Source organism: Dipodomys merriami, unplaced genomic scaffold (assembly GCF_024711535.1).
Source record: "Dipodomys merriami isolate MVZ:Mamm:240054 unplaced genomic scaffold, mDipMer1.0.p SCAF_94, whole genome shotgun sequence".
Lineage (NCBI taxonomy): Eukaryota > Metazoa > Chordata > Mammalia > Rodentia > Heteromyidae > Dipodomys > Dipodomys merriami.
Genome location: NW_027206557.1, coordinates 227,970 through 252,637, shown reverse-complemented (window position 1 = coordinate 252,637; position 24,668 = coordinate 227,970). Strand labels below are relative to the sequence as shown.

The 24,668-nt window shown below is 43.2% G+C and overlaps 1 protein-coding gene across 1 annotated transcript in view; it reads right to left on the bottom strand.

Moving 5' to 3' along the window:
* LOC138821763 (engulfment and cell motility protein 1-like) overlaps positions 1-24,668 on the bottom strand; it is a 168,691-nt gene that overhangs the window by 29,232 nt on the left and 114,791 nt on the right. Inside the window, exons 6-10 of the mRNA XM_070014183.1 lie at positions 13,567-13,718; positions 11,923-12,001; positions 9,062-9,106; positions 7,836-7,886; positions 5,272-5,403 (exon numbers count right to left, since the gene is read on the bottom strand). Coding sequence (XP_069870284.1) covers positions 5,272-5,403; positions 7,836-7,886; positions 9,062-9,106; positions 11,923-12,001; positions 13,567-13,718 — 459 coding nt within the window. The remainder of the gene's footprint in view (positions 1-5,271; positions 5,404-7,835; positions 7,887-9,061; positions 9,107-11,922; positions 12,002-13,566; positions 13,719-24,668) is intronic.

Here is a 24,668-nt window from a genome sequence, read left to right as displayed (position 1 = left end):
AACTTCCTGTGGCTGTACATTTCAGACACCTGCAGTCAACACATATGAAACCAAACAGACAGAGTACCATGACCTGCACAATGACACAAAACACCCAAGAAAGATATGACACACTTATACACACAGCGTGCAAGTCGCTACTTACTTTCCAATACGACCACCAGAATTCACACCCAGTATTCCCTGTCAGCAACTCTGGTTCACTGTGACTCCATTTACCAGCCTGATCTCTCTAAGCCATCACTGGTATACATTTGGACTAGACTTTTTTCATTACCTGCTTATTTGTGCCATAGTTTGAATTCAGGGCCTCACACATTTGCCCCTTAGTATGTGAGCTATATCTCCAGTTCTTTTTTGTTTCATTTACTCTTCAGGAAAGGTGTTGCTTTACTCTCAAGCTTCAGATATCAATCCCCCGACTCGTGCCGCTCAGGGAGCTGGGATGAGAGGCCCAGGGCACCACAGCCAACTTTTAGCGTTGAAATAGGGTCTCCCTGATTTTTTTTCTCCAACCTGGCCTTGACACATAATCTTCTCACCTTTAACCTCCCTAGTAGCTGGGATTACAAGTGGGAGCTAATATACTCAACTATGCAAACTTTTAAATCCTCAAATATGTTTTCACTTTTGTTGTTTTCAATACTTAATGTTCAAATAGGTCTTCGATGCACTAGCTCATCCTGATGGGCTATGCCATGCTTATAAGCTTCCAACAACATCATAAGAGAAGTCACTGGGCGTGAAATTTAGGAGAGGGAAGAAGAGGCACACTCCACTGAATGGGTACCACCGCCTCCCTCATCCCTGCATCCTGGAATGCTTCTAATTCCAAATAGACACTGATGCAGGAGACTCTGAGGCCCATGAGTAGGTCCCTCAACTTCAAACCCCACAGGCTCCCAGGACAGCCTACAATGGAGCAGGCACCCCAGCCAGCTCTGGGCCAAGGTCTAATGGCTGTGCTCTTGCACCACCTGGTGGCTGTTTAATTTCAGGTCAGTGTTATCTGTCAAGGAAGCCAGACAGTACCTAGCTCTCCTTAGAACTAGGTCTGCAGCATTTCAAATGAGCATGGGGGATGTGTGATCAGTTGAAGCATGGAGGAGGCAGCCAATCCTGAGATCAAGCTCCCAAGACAAGAAAGCTCTCACTGCATGTGCAAGGCGCTCCCCAGCATGAACCACACAGCAGCCTTTGCATGTCTGAAACCCTCTACCCAGTCCCCCAAGGGAACCTTGGGCTTAATAGCTGACTTCAAATGCTACACTTGATGGTCCCATGCAGACATTTCCTACAGACCACTCAAGGGCCTGGAAGTCTTGGTAGCTAAAATTTATGCATTTGGGGGATTACAAACATTTTTCTTTGTAGAGGAATTTGCAAGTACAGGAATCCGTGAGTCATGAGGACTGACTGCATATCTCAAACCCTTCTGAATTTAACATTCTCCATTATCTTTCCCTCCCTCCCACAGCCAAATCTACTTGTTTATCTCCTTTGATGAACTGCCCCTGCCTTGGGGAGAGATGCTCACTTCCACTTTGAGCAAATCCAAAAGCTACCTGTGGCTTTTCTAATGTGTGCTCCCAGAGAAGAAGTGGAAAGGAGCATGAGCTAAGTGCTCCTGAGAGTGAGGAGGCCCATCGGCTAACTACTCCCCGAAATGAGAAGGAACATTGACTAGGTGCTCCTCAGAGTGAGAAAGACCATCGGCCAAGTACTCCCTGGAACGAGAAGGATCATGGACGAGGTGCTCCCTGGGTTGAGAAGGAACATGGGCTAGGTGCTCTCTGGAGTTGGACCATCAGCTAAGTATCCCCTGGAGTGAAGAGGACCACTGGCCAAGTGCTCCCTGGAGTGAGGACAATCAGCCAAGTACTCCCTAGGCCCAGGCCCTATGCTGGCCACTAGTCCACAATCTCACAAGGTCTCCAATGATCCTAAACTCACAAAGTTGTTGCCAGTTTCACAGCTGAAGAAAGCGAAGGGCACACAGGTTGAGGACAGACCACTGGCCCATGGGCCAGAAGGGAGACAGCTAAAATTTTAATCTAGATCCACTGGACTCCCAAGCCTGCTTGGAGGCAAAACAACATCATGCAAATCTCAAAAGGAATCTCTAATCTCAGACCAGGACAGTGAGTGGAAACAGGCAAGGTTATCTTGCTTGGTGAACAGAGAATCAGGCAGAACTCTGCGTACAATTCCAGGGTGCCCCCAGCCTGCCCTGAGCCAGCTGACAGTGTTTCTGCCACATGGCCTGTAGGTAGCAGAGTGAACACATGAGTTTGCTCCTAGTACTTAAGAAAGTTTGCCTGGCTGGTTGTGTAAAAGTGAAAGCAGCTTTCTAAAGTTATTGGCTTGCTGCCCTATAAATCATTAATCAACAGTCCTTCCAGCTTCTCAACTGTCTGATCAAGATCTTGGCCTTGGGGAAGTTCTAAAATTAAAAGCTAAAAGAACATCATGAATATCTAAACTAAATATCTAAACTGAAAGAGTATCATATATACTAATAATAATTTTAAAAAGAAAACCCTATGTCTCCTGTTGGTTATTGTCTATTTGAGTTCTACTTTTTTTCCAAAATAACTTTACAAGTTGTTGCAGGAAAGTGTATGTTGGGGGGGGGGGGAAGGGGAGAATTAGTCCTACAAATTCTACCCCTCCCATCTCCACCCCCTGGAAGTACTGGTTGTAAACTCAGAGCCTCATGTTTGCTTGCTAGGAAGGCAAGCTACCACTCAGACCATGACCCCTGCTGCCTGAGCCACACCATTACCACACCCACAACATTAGAGGTTCAAATTATTCTACAGGCCAGAAAACCAGACCAAGTCGATGTCCAATGAAACCCTACATCACTCTTCATTCAGCAGTCATGAGACACGGCACCCTCCAGGCATAGAAAACAGAGACAGAGATGTCCCAACACCCTAAGTAAGAGTCATCTGACATAGACGGAGCCACACTGACTCATGGTAGAAACTGGTGATTTTATACAAGGACCAAGTCTGGAAATAAAAAGAGCTATCTTACCCACTCCCTTCCCATTTACAAGCCTAGGCCTGTTCGATCTTCACACCCTCCTTTCCCTATGACTCTGCTCTCTGCTGCCAATCACGAAGGACTAGAGCAGAAATACAATCAGCCCTGAAAATGGCAGACATTTTTGGCATAGTTCGTGGGAAATCAAAGCAGTGGCAGAAGGAGGACAGTGGAGCTACAGTAGCACAGAGGAACCCAAAGGCCACCCATGCACCAGAAGAGGGCAGCAAAATCACTTTGGAGTGATGCTGAAATGCACAGGCCTTGAACTCTCTCTGGAAATTTGACTTGAAGAATATGGATTATGCAAACTTCCAGGGAATTTAGACATGCCTTGCTCAGGACACAAAAGTAAACTTAGAAGGCAGGGGAGTGAAGTCCCTTCTTCACCAGGCTGAATGTCTGGGAAAGAGCTCTGTCAGGTGAGCAAGAACAGCTTGGTCATCATCACAAATCTGCACCTGTCCTGTCAGTCATGACCCTATTCACCAGCATTTTTTAACTTCAATTCAACTAAACAGTCAAATGGAACTCCCAGGTCAAAATTCAGGATATGATAGAACAAAAATGATGTCAGAGTATCATTGCAGGGCAAGCCAAAAAGCTGTGTATGTCGTAAAAAAAAAATCCCTTATTAGGAAGGATATTGAGACTAACACTACAAACTTAATTCTTAACGAAAGAGGTACTAAGGAGAGGATTTTAAGATAGTTTGACCATGGAATTACTAGATGTTTATTGGAAGCAACTGAGCCCTATGGAAAGCTTTGAAAATATTTATCATAAAAATGAGTTTTATAAAGTCATCCTAATAATGTGATCAGGGTTATGTGTGCATAAATAATGGGTGCAGTACTGTAATTGCAGATGAGCAGGTGGTTTCAAAACACTGAGTCAGAAAAAATAAAAAAAGCTTAAGGACAGCACACAGCCCCAGGACTGCTACAAAAAAAAAAAAAGTTAAGGATTCTATTCAAAGAGAGAGGCAAAAGAATTGAATAAAGCTAAAATTTCAAAAACTTGATGAAAACTATGAACGCACAGATCTAAGTACACAGCATGTGTGTGGGTCAGGTTGGGGGCAAAGGAAAAGACACCAAAAGTGATCATAATCAAGCCCCTCAGGGATTCTGAGGGCAGCAGAAAATAGCAACAGGAGAGCAGCATATTTCTCATCAAAAGCAAGTGAGAAGACAGTAGGGCAACATTTTCAGGGGAGGGGAGGGAGAGGGGAGGTAGGGATTCAAATTAGAATTCTATGTGCAGAGAAAGTAACTTTCAAGTTTAGTTAACTTTCAAGAGAAAAGATAAAGAAACTCTCAGAAACAAAAGCTGACAGAGTATGTCACACCATAAGAAATTTAGGGAAAATCAGAACAGTTACAAATGGAGATGGACATAAATAAAGGAAGACTTCTCAGACATGCCAACTACATGTGTAAGTGCATGGAACTTTTTCTTATGATTTAAACCTTTTCAAAAGACAGTGGTTTAAAGTAAACTATAGGGCAGAATTTGTACTTTATATATAAAATTTATACTTTGTGTATGTATACATATGTATATAGTTTATGTACATATATATGAAGTAAAAAGTCTGATAAATTATAAAGTACAGAAGTCAAGAAGTAGAGGCACATTCCTGTAAAGTTTTTATAACATGCATAAAGTGGTGTTCAATGAAGAGGCTGGTCTGGATACCTTAGGTTCAGATTCACAGACTGAAAAAAACAAATAATCAACAACAACAACAAAAATGCCCAAAGGATAAAAGCATATTGGTGTCTTCAGCAAGACACAGCTCTCAGGAAAACATAAATTGTACAAATCTTGTGATGTATTACATACATTCCAGGAGACTCTGGGTTGGATTCTGATGTGGACTTGACGTGTGTAAGTTATTCAGTCCCACACCAAATCGTAAGACGCATCCAGAACTGTCTCCATCCCTCAGCCCCATCGGAAGGAGCAGGTCTGAGGAAAGCCACATGCGTTCCAGACTGATTATTCTTGGCTACACTTAATCACCACCGAGTAAACAAACGCAGCACTCACTCACACTTGTGCAACTTATTCCATCCCCTGCAGCCAGAAGAAACTGTCACGGGATGCTATTTAACATCTGGAAATGTGGAAGCGATTTTACAGAGCACACAAGGACCACACGCTTGTGGCAGCGGCTGAGGTCACCCAGGGAGTGGAAGGAGAGAACTCACTTACAATGAAGCCAAGTTTCTTGTAATCCCGGGTGTACATGGACTTGCGTTTCTCCAAGCTGCTGCTGCTATTATTAGATTCAGTCTCCGCATCAAAAGCAATTCTTCGAAGTTCAAATATGATGTCTCTTTGAGCCTAGATTGAGGGAGGGAGAGGAATCTGCTGTCATTGTGCAAAGTGACATCAACTCTCTTTTTCTTCACCCCCAGAGTCCAAATGAATCATGCTTTAGAGTAAAAGAAAACCAGATAAAAGTCAAGCCATGTTCTAAAGGAGAGCTGAGCACACTTTGCCCTTTTCCCCTCCCCCGGCTTCTCAAGCTTGGCATCTCTCCAGTGACCCACGCTGGCATCTCATGTGGAATATTGGTAACCAGTTGCCAGGGACCTGGCCTAGATGAGGTCCTAATTGCGAAGGGAGGCAGTGAGGGGCGTAGGCTGAGGTAGAGTCTGGGAGGGCCCACTGCTACCTACAAAGCAAGAGGCTCACAAGGCCCGTGAGCAGTTCTGCAGTCGCAATGGATCTTTTACTCCACTAATCAAGGACACATCATCAAAACTAACAGGAAATCAAAATAAAAGGAAGATCCCAAAGAAGAACCAACCCCTGTGCCCTTCCTTGTCCATCCATAGTAAATGGATGAGCACATGACATTCACATACAGCAGGAACAGAATTCCATAGTGCCGGTGGCTCAGGCTTGTAATCTTAGCTACTCACGAGGCTGAGATCTGAGGATAGCAGTTCAAAGCCAGCTCAGGTAGGAAAGTCCATGAGACTCTTATCTCCAGCTGACCACCAAAAAAGCCAGAAGTGGAGCTGAGGCTCAAGTGATAGGGTGCTAGCCTTGAGCACAAACCGTCAGGGACAGCACACAAAAATTGTGACCACAAGGACAAACCTTAAAGGTACTAGGTGGAGTGAAATAAGGCAGATAATAGGTGACAAGTGTTGCCTAGAATACTTCTGTGTAGCCACACCACAGCAACAGGAAGCAAAATGGAGCAAGCTGGCCAGGGCTTGCAGGATAGCTCAAATGGAGTTATTGTTTAGGGGACCCAGAAATTCAGTTTTGCCTGATGATACCTGGTAATGTTTTCATAACAATGTGAATATACTCAGTGCCAGTGAGCTTCCACTTTAAAATTACTCCCTTATTCTCCAAACAAAAAACCACATGCATGTTCAGGGCCTAATGGAAGCCTTTATTTATTGCTAGCACTGGGGCTCAAACTCAAATCCCCATGCTCTTACTTTGCTTTTTCACTCAAGGCTTCCATTCTATACTTGAGCTATTCCACTTCCAGGTTTTTGCTAGTTAATAGAAGGTATGAGTCTCACAGATTTTCCTGCCTGGCTAGCTTTGAACCAGGACCTTCAGATCTCAGCTTCCTATCTAGGATGACAATTGTTAGCCAGCAGCACCCAGCTATGATCAATTGGTTTTATTATCTGTAGGTATTCACCTATATTGAGAAGCCATATCCCCAAGCCCTAAGAAAGTAATACAATACTTATAGGATCCTCACAAACTCCAGGATTCAGAATAGCTAGCAGAAAGATGGCTGGTGGCATTGCACTTTCTGTTTGTCACATGTTACTGCTGTTAGATGCACACCTATCTGATCCTGGGGGTCCATTTTGGTCATCATACTGTCTTCCAGGAGGTTGAAGGTGAGCACTTGGGAGAACATATAATTAATTGGTGGGCCATCTCGTTGTTGATGGTCCGCTGGGCACGGATGACATGCTGCAGAAATACTTTGTTAAAATACTTACCAAAAAAAGAAAGGGCAGACCACAAATTAAACATCATCAACAGGCCCAAGTGGAGGCTGGGCAGTCTGCATCTAGATGCAACCAGGAATGAAGCCTGGTGGCTCACCCTTCAGAAGGAAAGCCAACATACATGTGAGCTCAGAGCTCTCCCTGATGACTCAGAGGCAGGAAAAGATCTTCTGTGTGCAGAAGACGAAACAGAGGGTGGGGAGGCTCTTAAAGGAAAGGGTCGGGCCCTGGCTCCCCAGGTCACAGAAGGGCAAATGGTGTCACCACCATCATAGTCCCCTACCCCCCACGCATCCAACTTCCAAGAACTAAAGCAACCTTGTTCCCACCCTACAGAAGCAAACTCAGTGCAGGAACACTGCCAAGAAGCCAACACCATCATGGCACAGGGAGCTACCTCTGTCTCAGTGCTTGAATCTCCAGCTCACAACTCAGTGAAAAGTAAACTGCTTTCCCCCAGAAAAACTGGGGCAGCACCATGGTGCTAGGTATTAGAAGTTGTGGAGTTCTGATTCCCTTCCTTGCAAAGCTAAACCGTATGTGTAGAAAACCACCACAGGAAGGCGGGCTCCAGCCCAGAGGCCCAATCATGTCATTTTTACTCCTGTCCCACAGGATGCTTCCTGTGGGACAGAAATGTTGATTCTGACTCTCAGAGCCCATCATCTTCCCTCCTTCCTAGCCCTACCCTTCACCAAACAGTGGAGAACAAAGTGCAGATCAGTCACAGAAGGGACACTAAAGTTGCACCAGGCCCTTCCTCCCCAGTTAGGTACTCACTGTTAGAATGATGGAACGCAGCTGCTTCTGAGCCAAAATATTTGCCATTTCCTGGGGAAGAAAAACACCCCACACAAAGGCTTTGGTTAGAAAGACAGGCATGCTTTTCCATACAACCAAGTGTCATTCTTCCCGTGTGCTTCAGGGCCTGGATATCAGCAGTATTTCTTAGAAAACTGTGGCCTTGGAAGGCACTACTATTCCATGATAAGGCTGGATATTCCATTTGGATTATAAAAGCCAAGTACAAAGGCATATATATATGAATACATATATATATGGAATTTTTTCCTTCTAGAAAAATCACTCTCCAGAAACTAATGGTTTTCCACTCAAAAAGTGCATCAGAGGCTGGGCACCAGTGGCTCATACCTGTAATTCTGGCCAGCCAATCAGATGTCTTAGATCTGAGAATCTGGTTCAAAGCCAGCCCCAGGAGACTGGAATTATCTCCAATTAACCAGCAAAAAGAAGAAGTGGGGGTGTGGTTCAAGTGGTAAAGAGCTAGCTTTGAGCTGTTGAGTGGGTAGAGGAAGGACCCTGTACCCGCTTTTCTTAGATTGTATGAAGATGACCAGACAACACACACCCACAGCAAGGACATCCTGATGTTGGAGAACCATCACCCTAAAATCCCTAACTCACCTAAAAGCAAGTTCATCTACCTGCGTACAGAACCAAGGGCAATTTACACCCCAGAGCTGGATCAGCAAGCTATGCAAATAAACCACATGGGGTTTCAGATGGACAAATATCTGGCCAGATGTGATGCTGTGGAATTCTCCCTTGGCTTCTGCATGATATAAGTTGTGCTCCAGCCTCTCCTGGCCTCAGCAGAGTACTTGAGGATGGTTTTATGAAATGAAATGATTCACAGGCCCTCTTTGGAAGGAACACGGGAGAAATTTCATAGTCAAGCCACATCCTTGGGACACACTAAGAAAAAGTCAAAATACTGCTCATATGCAGGAAGACACTAGAATGCCAATCTGTGCTGGGGATTTTTTTTTCTTCAGTGCTACGAGTTGTACTGCATAGAGAAGAAACTAAGCTACAATGAAAAACAACAGAACCATGATATCTACTAAGGTGCAAATAAATGTACAGAAAGCCAGGGGAGCGAAGAACATGAGGAAAGGAACTCGAGGGGATGCAGGGGGTACAGGCAGGATGGATGAGGGCAGACTGAGACAGCAGGGTCCACAGAGGGAACATGGGTGACTTACAGTCAGAGGACACCCAAGGATGTCAACATTGTTGTCTACATCAACCTAACAGCGCCAATGCCACCACAGAAAGGAGAGCAAGCAAGAGAGAAGAAGGGATGGAAATTCAGAGCTGTTGGCAACTTTGATGCAATGCCCTGCCAACCCACTGCCTAGGGAGGACTGTGAACACCTTTTACAGTTATATGGGAACAGAAGACATAGAAATGGAAATCCATGATCAGGTCATCTTCCTGCCCTCAAAAGCAAGAAAGCAAAGGCAACCACATCTTGAGACACAAGCTGAAGGCAAGCCCAGAAAACACCATCGGCCATCTCTACTACATGATTCTTCCCCAGCTAAATACAGTAGCTCTTGGGTGAGGGTTGATCTGGCTTGGTTAGGTTTGATTTTTTTGGAGCAGGTAACAAACAAAAGACCGAAAGGACCTCTATACATACATTTCCAATATTGCTTTTTATAAATATTGTATTCCTTTTGCAAATGAAAAGTGCAGCCCAATAGTCACCAAAAAAAGAAAATAAAAAATATGCTTAGTGCTCCTATTTCATCTATAGGTTAATATGATTTTATAACATTGAAATGATAGAAATGTAGATATAAGTACAGATATACATAGACAGCCACAAGATAGTCGCCAATAGTTAGAAGGCTATTTCCTGTCCAACAGCTACTAGTCAGTGACTATCTACTTACAAAAACATATATATACATATACATATATATGCATAAGACTGTGTGTTCTTGGGGGCACAGTGGACTCCATGTATCCCAAGTTCCAGGCATGATATTCAGCAAACAGAAGATGACAATACATATTTCATTAAGGAACAACTGAATATTTGATAGTACTCTCCTAAGGAACAGAAGCTAGAACAGAGAAAACAGAAGGATCTTTGTGAACATGAGAGATATCTGTCTTAGGGAATAGTTTGAGTAAACATGAGAGTCCATGGGGAGATTTTCATAGCACTGAAATGACAGAAACATATAAATATATAGATAGATACACCAATACGGAATGATGTCTACAACATAGTTTTAATCTTAACAGCAGTTTTCTATAAAGACAGTACATGTAGTATGCCAAGTGTTGGTTAAAAATACAAACAAAACTCTGGGCTGGTGGAGTGGCTCCATTGGTAGAAAGTGAACATCATTGAACGAAAGCATTAGATATCAAGTTCGAGTCCTGGTCTCGGACCAAAAACAAACAAAACAAAAGACACAACTAGGCAAATATTTGCATAAAACAAAGCAGGATGACCCACAGCCATGGAAAGTACATGGGTACTATGAAATTGTAGCAAGTCTCTCTTTGGGAAGGTAATGAAAGAAGCTTTCACACTTCTTTCCTTTTGGTCTTTCTTTCTTTCTTTTTTTTTTTTTTTTACTTTTTTTTAAACCAACTCTTTTAACTGAAAATATAATTAAATTTTAGGAACTACAAATACAGCCCAATGCCTGTGCTCATGGCTATAATCCAAGCTATATAGAAGTCTGAAATATGAGAATCATGATATAAAATCAGCCTGAGTAGAAAAATCCCATTGACTCTTTTTTTGGGGGAAGGGAGGGGGGTCGGGTCAAGGGGCCTGAACTCTGGGCCTGGGCTCTGTCCCTCAGCTCTTCAGCTCAAGGCTAGTGCTCTACCACTTGAGCCACAGCACCACTTCCGGCTTTTTTTCTTTTTGCTTATATGGTGCTGAGGAATCGAACCCAGGGCCTCAGGCATGCAAGGCAAGCATTCTACCACTGAGCCACCTTCCCAGCCCCTCCCATTGACTCTAATCTTTACATAATTGGCAAAATGCTAGAAGTGGAAGTATGGCTCAAGTGGCAGAGCTTGGAAAGGCCCAGCAGGGAAACAAAAACAAAACAATAATGAAACCATGGAAATGTAACTCCTAGAAATGAACCAACAATCCTAAATGGAAAACAAATCAGAATCCCTCACATTTAATAACTGATATTAAAATTCTTAGAAACATGAAGATAAGATAAATAGGATAAATAAAGTCTGATTCTATGCACAGCATTGAGTAGCAGGTTAGCTTTCTACACTCTTGTGAAAAATTTCCTGGCAGATGCCATGATCTCCTTAGTGAACTCTCCTATGGCAGTGAACTGTGGTCAGGGTAACACATTCTATGTTATGCAGGTAGAATTTTTAAAAAAATTAATGGTCTTTGAGAACTAAGCTAAATTCCAAAACATACCAAAACTCTTTATTCTGTTCCTTCCCCTACTTGAGAAAGAATCAAAGAATTTATAGTCCAAAGAACCCCAAAAGTTAGGTTTCTTCTGTGTATCTTTAAGGGATTCTCCCTCCCCTCTATACACAAAGATACAAATGAACGGCTCAGTTCCCCCACCCATGACCCCAAGGGTCAGAAGATCTAGGACCAAGCAAAGAGCACCTCTCATACATGAGCATGGTGATCTCCACCACAAGCATCATCTTCAGCTGCCCCCTCTCGTTCTCTCGCTTTCGCATCTACTGTTCTCCTGAGCAGGCAGGACACCTCTGAAAAATGGGGACGACATCTCCCTGGCCTTGGTGAATGACTAGATGACAGAAGACCCTGGGGGCTTCCACCTCAGAGGCCATCCCATCAGCCAGGCTCCCATCTTTGTGTGCTCTGAGATTTTAGGGAAGGGTTCTTAGGGCCAAACACTCATTTCAGTCAATGGCTTACCCAAGTCTCCACCTCCTCCCTCCCCTACACCCTGCTTGGTGACATGACAGGAGCCAGAGCCACAAAGCAGCCCTCCAAGACCCCCAGAGAGGAAGGAGAAGGCATCCTCTGCACAAACACTTCCCAACCCTGGACACAAAAATGGAAGCAACACAGCTCACCTGCCTGCGCTCGTCAGGAGCTTTCAGGAAGAGTGCATTGATGACAGCGATGGTACAGGTTTGAATTTCCTGATCAGTTCTGCAAAATTAAAACGGCAGCAGAACTCAGATGAGGTGAGCCAGCCCAGAGGGAGGCCATAATAAACCTCATCATTACACAGCAACATGGCTCCTCCCACGGGGAGAAGAAAAGGGAGGATCCTCTGTAGACCTGTAATGAGCACTGAGAGCAGACTTCCAGCACCCCTAAGCTGGAAACAACAGATGCACAACTGCTATGAGTGACCACTCAGTGCTGAGAGCAGTATATGTACAGGGGTGAAACTCCTCTGAACAATTAACCGACAGTTTAATATCAGGAATACAAGGAAGCTAAGTAGAGAGAGGAAGGGTAGGTAAATACAGTCACAATTTTCAATGTACACTTGTGAAGATGGACCCAGAAAACTTAAGGGGATGAGTGAGGCTGGGAGAGATGGAAGAGGTGACACAAACCAAGATGTTGTACACTCATAAATGGCCTGTTGAGGGCTGGGAAGGGTGGCTCAGTGGTAGAGCCCTTGCCTTGCATGCATGAGGCCCTGGGTTCGATTCCTCAGCACCACATAAGCAAAAAGAAAAAAACCGGAAGTGGCGCTGTGGCTCAAGTGGTAGAGCTCTAGCCTTGAGCTGAAGCGCTGAGGGACAGAGCCCAGGCCCAGAGTTCAGGTCCCACGACCGGACCCAAAAAAGTAAAAATAAAAATAAAATAAATAAATTGGCAGGTTGAAATGAAACTCCTTCAAATAACTACAATAAAAGATTCCTAGTGAAGAGTTACAGTGTGGCTCAGTGGTAGACTGTTTAGAAGCATAAAGCCTTAGTTCAGTTCTATCAAAAGAAGGGAGGAAAGACTGCTTGAAAATGTCTAGCATAAAATTTCTAATGAATTCTGAAGGTGTTGATGATATTACAGAAAACATTATACAGTTAGGTCACCCTCGGTTAAGAACTTAGGAGAGCAAATTGCTTTATGCCTTAAAAAGAAAAACTCTACTGATAGCCACAAAGACAGGTTAAAAGCCAAAGGTTTTCCCAGGGCAAGGGGCCATGGACAGAGCAATGCCAAGGACAGACAAAGCAGTCCTCAAGGATAATAAGTCACCTTGCCATGTCAGTGTAAGGGGAGAGAGAGGTGCATGACTCACCATAAACCAAGGCTGCCAGGTGTGGTGACATACTATAATCCTGGCTACTCAGGAGGTAGAGATCAAGAGGACCAAGGTTTGTGGCCAACATAGACAAAAAGTCAGCAACTCCTACATCTTAACAAATAAGCTGGGCTTGGTGGTTCATACCTATAACCCCAGCTAGGCAAGAGGCCATAGGAAAGAAGATCACTGTCCAAGATCAGCCTGAGCAAAAATGCAAGACTTTATTGAAAACAAAAACAAAAGCAGATAAAGGAAAAATGGGGTGGGGTATGGCTCAAGTGGTACAGTAAATACAACCGAAAAAAAAAGGAAAGGGATATTTGTTTGTATATTTAGTAGAATAGTACAAAATAATTTGCAGCATCTCTGTGGCTACGGGAAGCCCCTCTCCAAAGAGAACAGCTCCTTCCCCAGTGATAACAGCCTCTCCCCAGGAAAGCAGCATGCTTACCCTTGAAGATGAGGAATGAGTTGGCCAATGGTGATCTCTTGTGCCACCTTCTGGTAGAGGTCATGGCTATTGAGCACCATGGACTCCAAAATGGCCAAGGACCGCTGCAGGATTGAGATGTCCATGGCCGACTTGTTCACAAAACTTGCTATCTGAAAACCCAAGAAGTATATCATGGATGGCTCATAGAGTCAACAGGGAAAGGAGGAAAAAAATTAAGCACATCAGGAACTCAGCGAGGATATCTGATTCTAAGGATGGAGCATAATTCAAAGTAGCAAGAAATACACCCAGTCACCATTGAGATTGGTGAAATCCTACCAAACACAAAGAAACCTCTCTTATAATCACTGATAACTGGACATTTCTTTACTGGGTATCTTCAAAGAATTATTCTGCCTGGTTTCCCCTAGACTATTGTGTTCTGAGTTTCAGCTTTCCAAGGCAGACAATTTTATCATGTACATTACACGGACTGGCGCATTTCTCTGAGGGGATAAATTCAGTGTAAAGCACGGCCATTCCTCTCCCCTCCCCAGGCTGCTCCTTCATTCATTCATTCATTCCATCCACAACTCTTATGTTCTGATATATTCCTCACATACAAATCACACTCATCAATGCAATTCAAATGGCAAGTTTTCAGCAGCTGGCTATTCCAAATTATAAAGATGAGAAAGTAGAGGAGGGGGAGGAAGTGGGGGAAGTGGGGGAAGAGGAAGAGGAAAAGGAAGAGGAGCAGGAGGAGGAGGAGGAGGAGGAGGAAGAGGAAGAAAAGAGGGAAAAAAACCTCTCCTTCTAGGGTTAAAAAAATTATCATCTCCCCCACAGGTAGCAAAAAGAAAACTCTTTAAATTAGCAGTGCTAAAAAATGTAATAGTTTCAAGTTCTCAAATGCATTCCCTAAGGGGAAATCAATCCTTGAATCCCTAACTACAACCAACCAAATATAATAAGAAAGGAAAATAAAAGAAGGGTTACGATAATGGAGCAAGGCAGTCCAGACACATGGTTACCATAAAGGTTTTATTTTAAACACCTCATTAAGATTTACTACAATCTGTTGACAACCCACACTAAAAAGGCCATTATTGTATCAACATGATGGCTTTCTTAAAAGCCATCATTATTTTGTGACAAGTAACCACTCCCTGAGTCCCACTTAAACACAAATTTATCCCCTTCTGTGGTCTGGTCAGGCCCTCCCCTCAGACTCCCTCCTTCCCTAAAGGGATGAAATGCCAGTGTACACACACCATTCTAGCTACCATCCCATGTCTGCAGTCCACACCCTCCATATGGGAGCCAGAATGGGGGAACAGATCCAAACAGGAGCCTACCTCAGATCTCCACACCCCACCTGCCTCACTTCATTTATACCTCAGTAGGTAAGAAAGAATGAGGTGAAGAAAAACTGGAGTGTGCCTGGTTTCATGTTCCAAAAGGCAATTAATTTACTATAGGAACTGCAGGAAAGGCATGAGGATGTTAACAATCCTTAAAAGACTGCTTTGGCTCTTCTCCTGCGAATGTGTTTATTGTCCCAGGCAGGTGTCAGCTCTGCTCCTCACATCTGCTGCAATTTAACAAGCTCTTTACAGGGTCTACCAAGGGAAGCCTACTGACAAAAATCCAATGGCCATCATGCTCTGCCCTGGGTTTTAATGTAAATTACATCTTTTCTAAGAAGAGTGTAAATGCCTGAATCCACCCCCCCCACTCCATTCATTTTCATTGTTCCAATGTAATTCTTTTTTTAAAAATAAATTTTTATGCCCCTACTGGAGCTTGAACTCAAGGTCTGGATGTTATCCTTCACTTTTTACTCAAGGCTGGTGCTCTATCATTTGAGGTACAGCTCCACTTCAGCTTTTTGATGGTTAATTGGAGAGAAGAGTCTCAAAGCCTTTCCTGACAGGACTGGCTTCTAACTGTGATCCTCAGATCTCAATCTCCTGAGTAGCTAACATTACAAGTGTGAGCCGCCAGGGCTCAACTTGTTCCAGTATAATTCCTGACTCTGGCATAAGAAAAGTGAAAAACCCACAAGAAAGTTCATTGATTGGAACTTCTTAACTTTCTCTCTACCAAGGGCTCTTCCTCATTGCTCGCTCCCTTCCTGCCTCTGTTTATAGAATCTGGATGTGACAAAAGTCCAGGGGTCTCACAGGTGAGCACCGCTTGCTAACTTTATCAAGCCCCCACTACCAACTCCCAGCCCTCAGTGATAAGCATTCCTGGTTCCACACAGCGGGTCCTCCAGAGACACCAAGATGAGCAAGACCCACAGGTATTTACTTTAAAGCAGGGACAGATTAAAAAGCACTGACTATGAATTACTCGAAGTAAGCATTCTCAGTATCTAAATGGATCCATTTGGTTATTCCAACAAGGCCCAAAATTAAATGGTATGAAAAAGTATCATTGTAGTCTTCTTCTTCCCTTCCTAACTGCCTCACTTTTTCAAGTATCCATACTCATTAAGTGCTTAATCTCCCCAGTAACATGAGAATGCATTTGAGATATTTTTCTTTGGGGCACAAACTCAGTGGATGTAGTAGTTGGAATCTTTTCTGTAGAGTGATTGCTGGACACAAGCACCACCATGTTAAGAATAGCTGCTACCAACTCACAAGAAGCTATTTTAACTATGCCACTTCCCTTGTTTTCCTCACAACTTCTGGCTTCAATCAGGAGTCCTGGTCTCAGTTGATGGCTCAGATAAACTTTTAACCCTTTGCAAACTAATCATTCATTCAAGATTGTGACACTAAGTACTGACAAATTGAATAAGGATTGTAATACAGTAGAGATAAGACAGCTGCGCAGATATCCTGCCACTTGCTTACTTGGCATCCTGTCAGCATCATGACCTTCTGTGGAAGAAAAACCTCACTTAATTCCTTTTGAGCAGGTGTCCTGATTCCTGTGTGGTACTCTAATATCCTGAGATATTTCCAACGGTACATACACACAACATGGGCCCTCCAGTCCATTGCATCCTTGGGTTCCTAAAACACATCTTTTCAGTTTCCTCTCTGCTCAACTGTTCACCTCACCAAAAAGAGCTGTGTATGGTGATGTACCCATATGATCCCAGCTACAATGGCTGCATAGGTAGCAGGATCTCACCTTGTGAGCCAAGGTAAGCCCTGGGCAAAAATGGAAGGCCTTAGCTGGTTGAGTAGCTAAGTGGTAGAGCTACCTGCCTGGAAAATAGGAGGTCCTGAGTTGAAACCGTAGCACTGCCAAGACAAAGAAAGAACAAAAAAGTGCTAGGCCCTGTCTAAAACACAATGAACAGGGAAAAGGGGACTGGGGACATGGTTCCAGTGGTAATGCACCTGCCTAGCAAATGTGAAACCCTGAGTTCAAAACCAGTACCACCAACCACAAGCAAAACAAAGTAATCCCGAAATCAGAGAATTACTTAGGTCAGTTTTCAGAAGCTGAGGAAGTAGATCTCAAAATTCTCATTATCAAGGCAGAAGAGAACCATGGGGCTGCATGGTTGATTTTAAATCATAAGGCTGAAGTTTATAAATATCTCCAAGTTTTAGAAGACAAAATATTGAAGCCCAATGGCTAAATGTTGTCTAGGCAGTGAAATCATCTGATCTTCCCAGCAAGCCAGAGCCTCCTCAAAACAAAGGCCTCAGGGGAATGCGTAGGAAACTTCCCTTCCGAGAGAAGGCACTAGGGCCATGCTTGGCTAGAGGAAAATCAACTCAGAACACAGGAAGTCCTCTTTCTTTTCTCTTCAGGCCTTCCTTCTTCTAAGTAGCCAAGTCATTAAAAAGCAACTCCATAGCAGGGTGCCAGTTGCTCACTCCTATAATCCTAACTATTCAGGAGGCTGTGATTTGAGGATCATAGTTTGGAGCCAGCCCTAGCAGCAAAGTCTGTGAGACTCTTATCTCTACTAAACTACCAGAGAAAGAAAAAGAAAAAGAAAAAGAAAAAGAAAAAGAAGGAAGGAAGGAAGGAAGGAAGGAAGGAAGGAAGGAAGAAGGAAGAAGGAAGGAAAAGAAAGAAAGAAAGAGAGAAAGAAAGAAAGAGAGAAGGAAGGAAGGAAAGAAGGAAGGAGGGAGGGAGGGAGGGAGGACAGAAAGACAGAAAGAGAAAGAAAGAAAAGAAAGAAAGAAGAAACAAAGAAAGGATGAAAGTAAGTAAGTAAGTAAGTAAGTAAGTAAGTAAGTAAATAGGGAGGGAAGGAGGAAGGGAGGGAGGGAGGGAAGGAGGGAGGGAGGCAGGCAGGCAGGCTGGCTGGAATTGGAGTTGTGGCTCAAGTGGTAGAATGCTAGCCTTGAGGGAAAAAACCTCAGGGACAGAGCCCAGGCTCTGAATTTAGGCCCCAGGACTAGCACAGAAAACAACAACAACAACAAAACAAAACAAAAAAAATGCTACAATATACTAGCATCAAGGGCTTCCATGTTCCATGGCATTTAGGAAATAGTGTTAGTTCTTGTAGCTACAATTGGTAAACTCAAATCTAAATGCACACATAACAAAGAGAACAGACATGGAGAGAGGGCTGGCAAGGAGAACAATATTTCTCCAAAGTACTCTGAACTTGGCATCGATCAGAAGCCAACTCAAGATCACAGAGAGAAGCACCTTTTGTCAGTGCTTTTCCTAATTATTTTTGTCGAGATAAAGCTCCATTTAAAAACATAGAGGCCAGCACAAACCCGGGGCTGTCAGGATGCTGAATACGGTCCAGCTAATGAATAAAAAGTGAACCTTACCCAAAAACTGTAAGTAATTTTCTAGTGACTAATTTTCAAAGTCATATAAGAGACTTTTTTTGTAAGTGGCAAGGCAAAGGAAATGAGGAAACAGGAACAAGTTGCTTTTAAAAAATATATCCAATTTTTAAATTTAGTTTGCTTCCTGAGAATTAAAGGGGGTTTCTGAAAATTTCACTTTAGTAAAGGCAAACCATTTTCATTAGAAAATGGAACAGCTGCCATGTTCTCCCAGCATTTGAAGAAACCCAGCTCTCAAGTGAAGTTTTTGACTTGACACATTCCCATCTCTGCCCATTCTTCTACCTGATTCCTTTGGAAAGAAGAGCCAGTCAAAAATGCCCCTCAGTAGATGAATCGATCAAGAAAATGTGGTATATATACACAATGGAATTCTATGCCTCCATCAGAAAGAATGACATCGCCCCATTTGTTAGGGAAAGACTTGGAAAAAATTATATTAAGAAGTAAGCCAGCCCCAAAGAAACATAGGTCCCAAGGTTTCCCTTATTTGCAATAACTAGTATATGTTTGGGACAAGCAGAAAAACTCAGAAAAGATGATGTTAAGCAAAATGAACCCAAAGATAGGGACACAAGTGGTTTTTTTCTTCCTTGCTAGTGTTTCTAACGTATTTTATAAGGTACCATATGATTTTTTTTTGTTGCTTTGTATGTCCCTCCCCCACGGTCTAACTTCTGTTTTCACTGTATTTGGTGTTGGTATAATTTGGGGAGTGAAGGGGAAAAAACAAATTGTTTAAATAGTGATACAGATTGACCCTTTGCAACAATGAGATGTACAAGACTCTATGTCGAAAAACAAACTTTACAATTTACGCTGAGGAGGTGGGAGGGTAGGGATGGTAGGGGAAAAACAAAGGAGGAGGCAACAATGCTGGATAAGAAATGTACTCATTACCTTGCTCATGTAACTATAACCCCTTTGTACAGTATTTCCACAATAAAAAAAAACTGTAAAAAAAAAAAAAAAAGAAAGAAAACTTGCCAGTCTGGCACAGACGTGAAGTGCCTTACATTCTTTCTGACGTCAATGTATACTCAAGAAAAATGCTAATTGTTATCATTAGGAATAAAGTTTATCTTAAATGAGGGGGGAAAAAAAGTGGTTAATACCTGAAATCTTTCTTACACCAAGACCATGAGTCAGCAGGAAGGACACCTGAAGCAGACCCTCAGCCTCCTCAGTTCCTCATTAAGCCCATGAGTGCTGGACATCAGCTTCCTTTGCCTCTTTCCCTGTCGCTGAGCATGGGGTTGGGGATGGATAGTGAAGATGGCATCTCGGCCAAGTTCTTGAGTTCTGAAGCCATGCAGTAGCGCATCCGAAGACACTGTGTCCTTAGCAACAACACAGTTTCCCTTAACTCTGGGTTCTCATCCACACAACATTTTATGTTCTCTGCAGGGACAAAAGGTCACTTTCACCCAGAATGTTCAGAGCCCCACATTTATAGGCCTAGTTAAAACACACCCATGCACACCCCCCCTATCTTTTAACATAACCCAAGGAAACAATGATAAAATAATCCTCAAAGCAGAGAATGGTACCCGTGAAAGGAGGGAGTGATGGGAGCCTAGGAAAGCAGTTTGCATTTACCTTCTTTAATGAACGCCACCAAAAACGTGTCCCAAGACACGATGCCATGCTCTATGAGCTCTACAAAGGCCATCAATGTGAAGGACAGCATGTCCCCAAAGCTGTAAAACATACGGGGGGGAACACACAGAGTCAATGCTGGGCAGTGGGGAAGTGCACAAGTGAGCCAGCTTTAGGAAGCGGACCCAGACCTCTGGACAAGCAGCTGGGCAGTCAGACCCACTCCACTGGGCAGTAGCTGGGCAGAGTCAACAGCTCAAGTGCCAGGCTGGCAACAAACAGGACAGGAAGGGACAGGTGCTTGCCGCCAGCCAGGGAGCTGAGAAACACGGAGCAATTCACTTGCCCTCTCTGAGCCTCTGTGCTCTCAGCTAGGAAGTAAATAATGGCTCTTTATGGCAAGTCTTTAGGTAGCACACTCAATAAAGTTGGTAGCATATCAGTATTCAGTAAGGAGCATCTCAGTCAGTGAAAGTTCCTAAATGCTCCCTTTATAAGCCAGAAGAATCAAGAGGGATAATCCAAAATGATTCAATTAGCATAACAGCCCTTAGGTAAGGATTCAGAGCCTCTGTATATAACTTTAACAAAAATGGCGTAGGCTTGATAAATAAGCATATTCACCTTGATGTTACAATGGTCAGCATCCTGTCCTGAGTTAATGGGTTTCAGGGACTATCTATGATGATTATATTATGATTCCATATACTGGGTTTGCTCATCCCATCATTCATTTGGGGGGTCTGATATGTGGTTTATAGATTCAGAGCAATTAGGGGATGCTATGGTCTGTGTCAATCACAAAGTCCTGCGTGTTCAAGGTGCAGCTCTGGTGAGAGGCAATGGAAACTGTAGGAGGTGGGCCTAGTAGGAAATCTTTAGGTCACTGGGGGTGCGTCCTTGCATAGGTCTTAGAATCACTCTTTTTATCTTTCTGGCCATGGAGTAAGGGCTTTCAGTCCATCATAATGAGCTGCCTACACAAAGCAACAGGGCCAGCCCATCATAGGCTAACACCTCTAAAATGTGAGCCACAATAAATCACCTCTGGTTGTAAGTTAACCTAGTCATGTACTGACTATAGTGATGGAAAGTTGCCTATGACCAGAGGGTGGGGAGGCAGGGGAGGTATGTTGAGGAGGAAGAAGAGCCATCTTTGTAAAATACCTTCATCAGAGGTTCATCCTAGGTTCTGACAATTTCAAAACCATGCTTAGTCATTTATACATCTCAGAAATTTTCACTCTTATCATAAATTTTCATTATCATCATCATCATCTATAGTAACTCCAAACCATCAAGAATCTCTCTACCAGCAGATAGAATTATAGGATTTCTATACTACATTATACAATAATACAGATTCCTACACTCAGTTACTTTTTGTTGTTGGTGTTGGTGGTCATGGGGCTTGAACTCTGGGCTTGGGCGTTGTCCCTCAGCTCTTCAACTCAAGGCGAGCCCTCTACCACTTGAGCTACAGCGCCACTTCTGATTTTCTAGTGGTTTATTGGAGATAGGAGTCTCATGGTCTTTCCTGCCCTGGCTGGCTTTGAACTGCAATCCTCAGATCTCAGCCTCCTGAGTAGCTAGAATTACAAGCATGAGCCACTGGCGCCCAGCAGTTACTTTTTTTTAATGAAGCTGGACATTACAATATTTTTTTAGGGGGGAGGTCCGATCGTGGGGCCTGAATCCTGGGCCTGGCTGGGCACTGCCCCTCAGCACTTCAGCTCAAGGTTAGCACTCTACCACTTGAGCCACAGTGCCACTTCCGGCTTTTTTCTTTTTGCTTATGTGGTGCTAAGAATCGAAACCAGGCCTCAGGCAAGCAAGGCAAGTGCTCTACCACTGAGCCACCTTCCCAGCCTGGTCATTACAATTTTTAATCTAGAGGATCGGACATCCCATTATTGCTATATCACAAAGTCTGCTAACAGATTCAGATTTGGATTTAGGTTTATACTTCTTTTAAAAAATAGCTTCACAGTATTCCTTCCTGCTATTCTTCTACTCAGCCCAGTCTCAAAATAAAATGATTTTTTGAAATTCTGCTCTATTTCAACGGTCTTGATACTGGCAGAAGCCCATCCAAGGGGAGATGACTCTCAGAGGAGGACCGTGATTCAGAGACCAGAGGAGAGGATACACACTGGACAGACATGGCTATGTGGTGATCTCTGGAGCCACACATAGGGGCCCCCACATCAAGCTCTAAGTGAATTCTCCAACACTACAGTCTCCCCATTCATGAGGATGATGATCGTGGTGGTGAGGACAATAGTGATCTTCATTCAGAGAGAAGAAGACTGGAGAAAAAAATGAGCTAGCCTAGTCCTGGGATCAGGAACAGTATGTGGCAAGTGCTAAGTTAACAGCCATGTGCCTATTACCTGGGACCGCGGCATAATAGTAGCATTGTGGATGCAGGAAGCTCCTGGTTTTCAAACGTTTTGCCATCAATGTGGAAAAAGTCAAGAGGGAGAAAACATACAAGGGAGAAAAGTACATGGAAAAGCCAGATGGAAAAACCAGATGGAAAAGCAGCCCATGTCTCTGGCTTCCTGCACACAGGCAGTCCCAATCTCACAGGGGCCCTAGGTGGCACCAGAGGCCAGGCCTCAAAGACAAGCTCCCAACAGGAAACTAAAATGACGGAGAGAACAAATAACTAGACAGCAAGGTGGATGATGACTCAAAACAGTAGCAAGAAAGGTTAAATAAAAGTTCCAGGATAATCCACTCTACAAAGGATGAGTTATAAGAGAACAAGTGTTAGAGTGCAAAAATAACAGAAACTGCCTTAGGAAAAATAAGATAATAAATGCAATTAGTAAGACTGGGCAGGAGTCAGTATTACAGTACTGTGAAAACATTATTACATAATAATGTATTAGTAGCAATAAATACTTTGTTAACTTATGCACGAAGAGAAAAACAATCACATAATAATGAATAGTTGGCATTTGCTCATATCTGACATAATAGGATTCGAAATGCTACAGGTTCTTCACATACCTGCCACAGACTCCACTCAGACCAAGATCTTTGCCTTGGTGTCAGCGGTTAGAGACAGCAGTTAGAGAACCAGGAGAGAACAGAAAGAAAAGGAATGAGCCCACAACTGGGCTCAAGCTGGTCTTCTGTTTTGTTTTATTGACAGCACTGGGGTTTGAGCTCAGGGCTTTGCACTCCACCATTTGAGCCACATACCTAGCCCTTTATGCTATCGTCATGTTTCAAACAGGGTCTCACATTTATGCCCAGGCTGGCTGGGATGACAAACTTTCTGTTCATGTTTCCCATTGTATCTGGGATGACATCACCATACCTAACTTTTCATTGGTTAAAAAGGAGTACAGAGAACTTTTTGACCACAGTAGCCACCAAAAATCACAATCCTCCCGATTTCATCCTCTTGAGTAGCTCCGATTACAGACATGAGCTACTGTGCCTGGCTCAAATGCTTCTTGACATTCCCAGTTAGCCACCTGGCCTGGGACTACAAATAAACTTGTGTCCAGATATTAGTCTTCCGTAGCTACTTTAAGAGCAAATGTCTTCCCTCTAATTATCTGAAAGCAAATGTCTCTACTTCTTACCTACCTGCTCAATGAAAGGCTAATCTAAATGGCCAGAAGGAGCCCATCTGAGGACAATCTGACCTAAAGAAATCCAGTTTGTCTATAGACTCTCCAGGCAGGCGTTAAGGACCTTTGGGGGTGGGATGGAAAGTAGGAAGAACGTCATGTGTTTTCCAGATCTCCAAGTGGTGTTAGGGATCAGGATACCCTCTCTATGGCTATCAAGGAAGTGAAACACTGTTTCAGAGATGGCAGGGAAGGCTCTCCATACTTACAGTGGTCCATTTCTGTGAGTGATTAACAAGTGGGAGAAAGGGCATTTCATGTCACTCACCCACTGAGGAGGTCACAGGAAGTGACCTGGTCCACTCAGTAATGTGAGAGATAGACAGACAGACGGGACATATTGACGATAGAAGACAGAGACAGAGAAAGAATTGATCCAAGATAGAAATGATAGAAAATAGATTTGTAGATGATAAAAGAGAGATGTTACATAGATACATAGATGATAGGTATACATAAATGATAACTAGAATTATATGACCTCCTATAAAATACATACATATGCATATAAGACACAAAATACATTCAATATAAAAATATGTAAAATGTTCATATACTACATAATAAAATGCATAATACACATATGCGTGATAGAACATTATATAATACACTGTATGTAGTTCTCTATATTAAACGTCTATTTCCCTGAAATAAGTTATGTTTTTCCTGAGGAAGAGCTTTTCAGACTTCAACTTCAAACCTTCAGCAACAAGAAAAGGATGGCATGTTCAAATATGGTTACATTTCAAAAGAAAGGCCCTTTGTCAAATAAGGTGACTGGAAGAGCTGTCCTGGAACCCTCACATCCGGGTATCCATCTCCACTTCCAGAGAGGAGAGATTCAGACTCCCAGGAGAGAAGGCAGAAGCCAGCTTCCGACCTCCACACTCCATCTGTATAGGACACCATGCTTGGAAAGCACTATAAAAGAAAAGCAAGCACTTGGCACATTCTGGAACATTTTTATTTACTGAGTTTATTTGTTTTTATTATGTGCTAGGCTAATGACTTTTACAGTAGTGACTGCCACAAAAGGAAGCGTCTGCAAACTACCATGTGTGCTGCAATGACTCAATGAAAT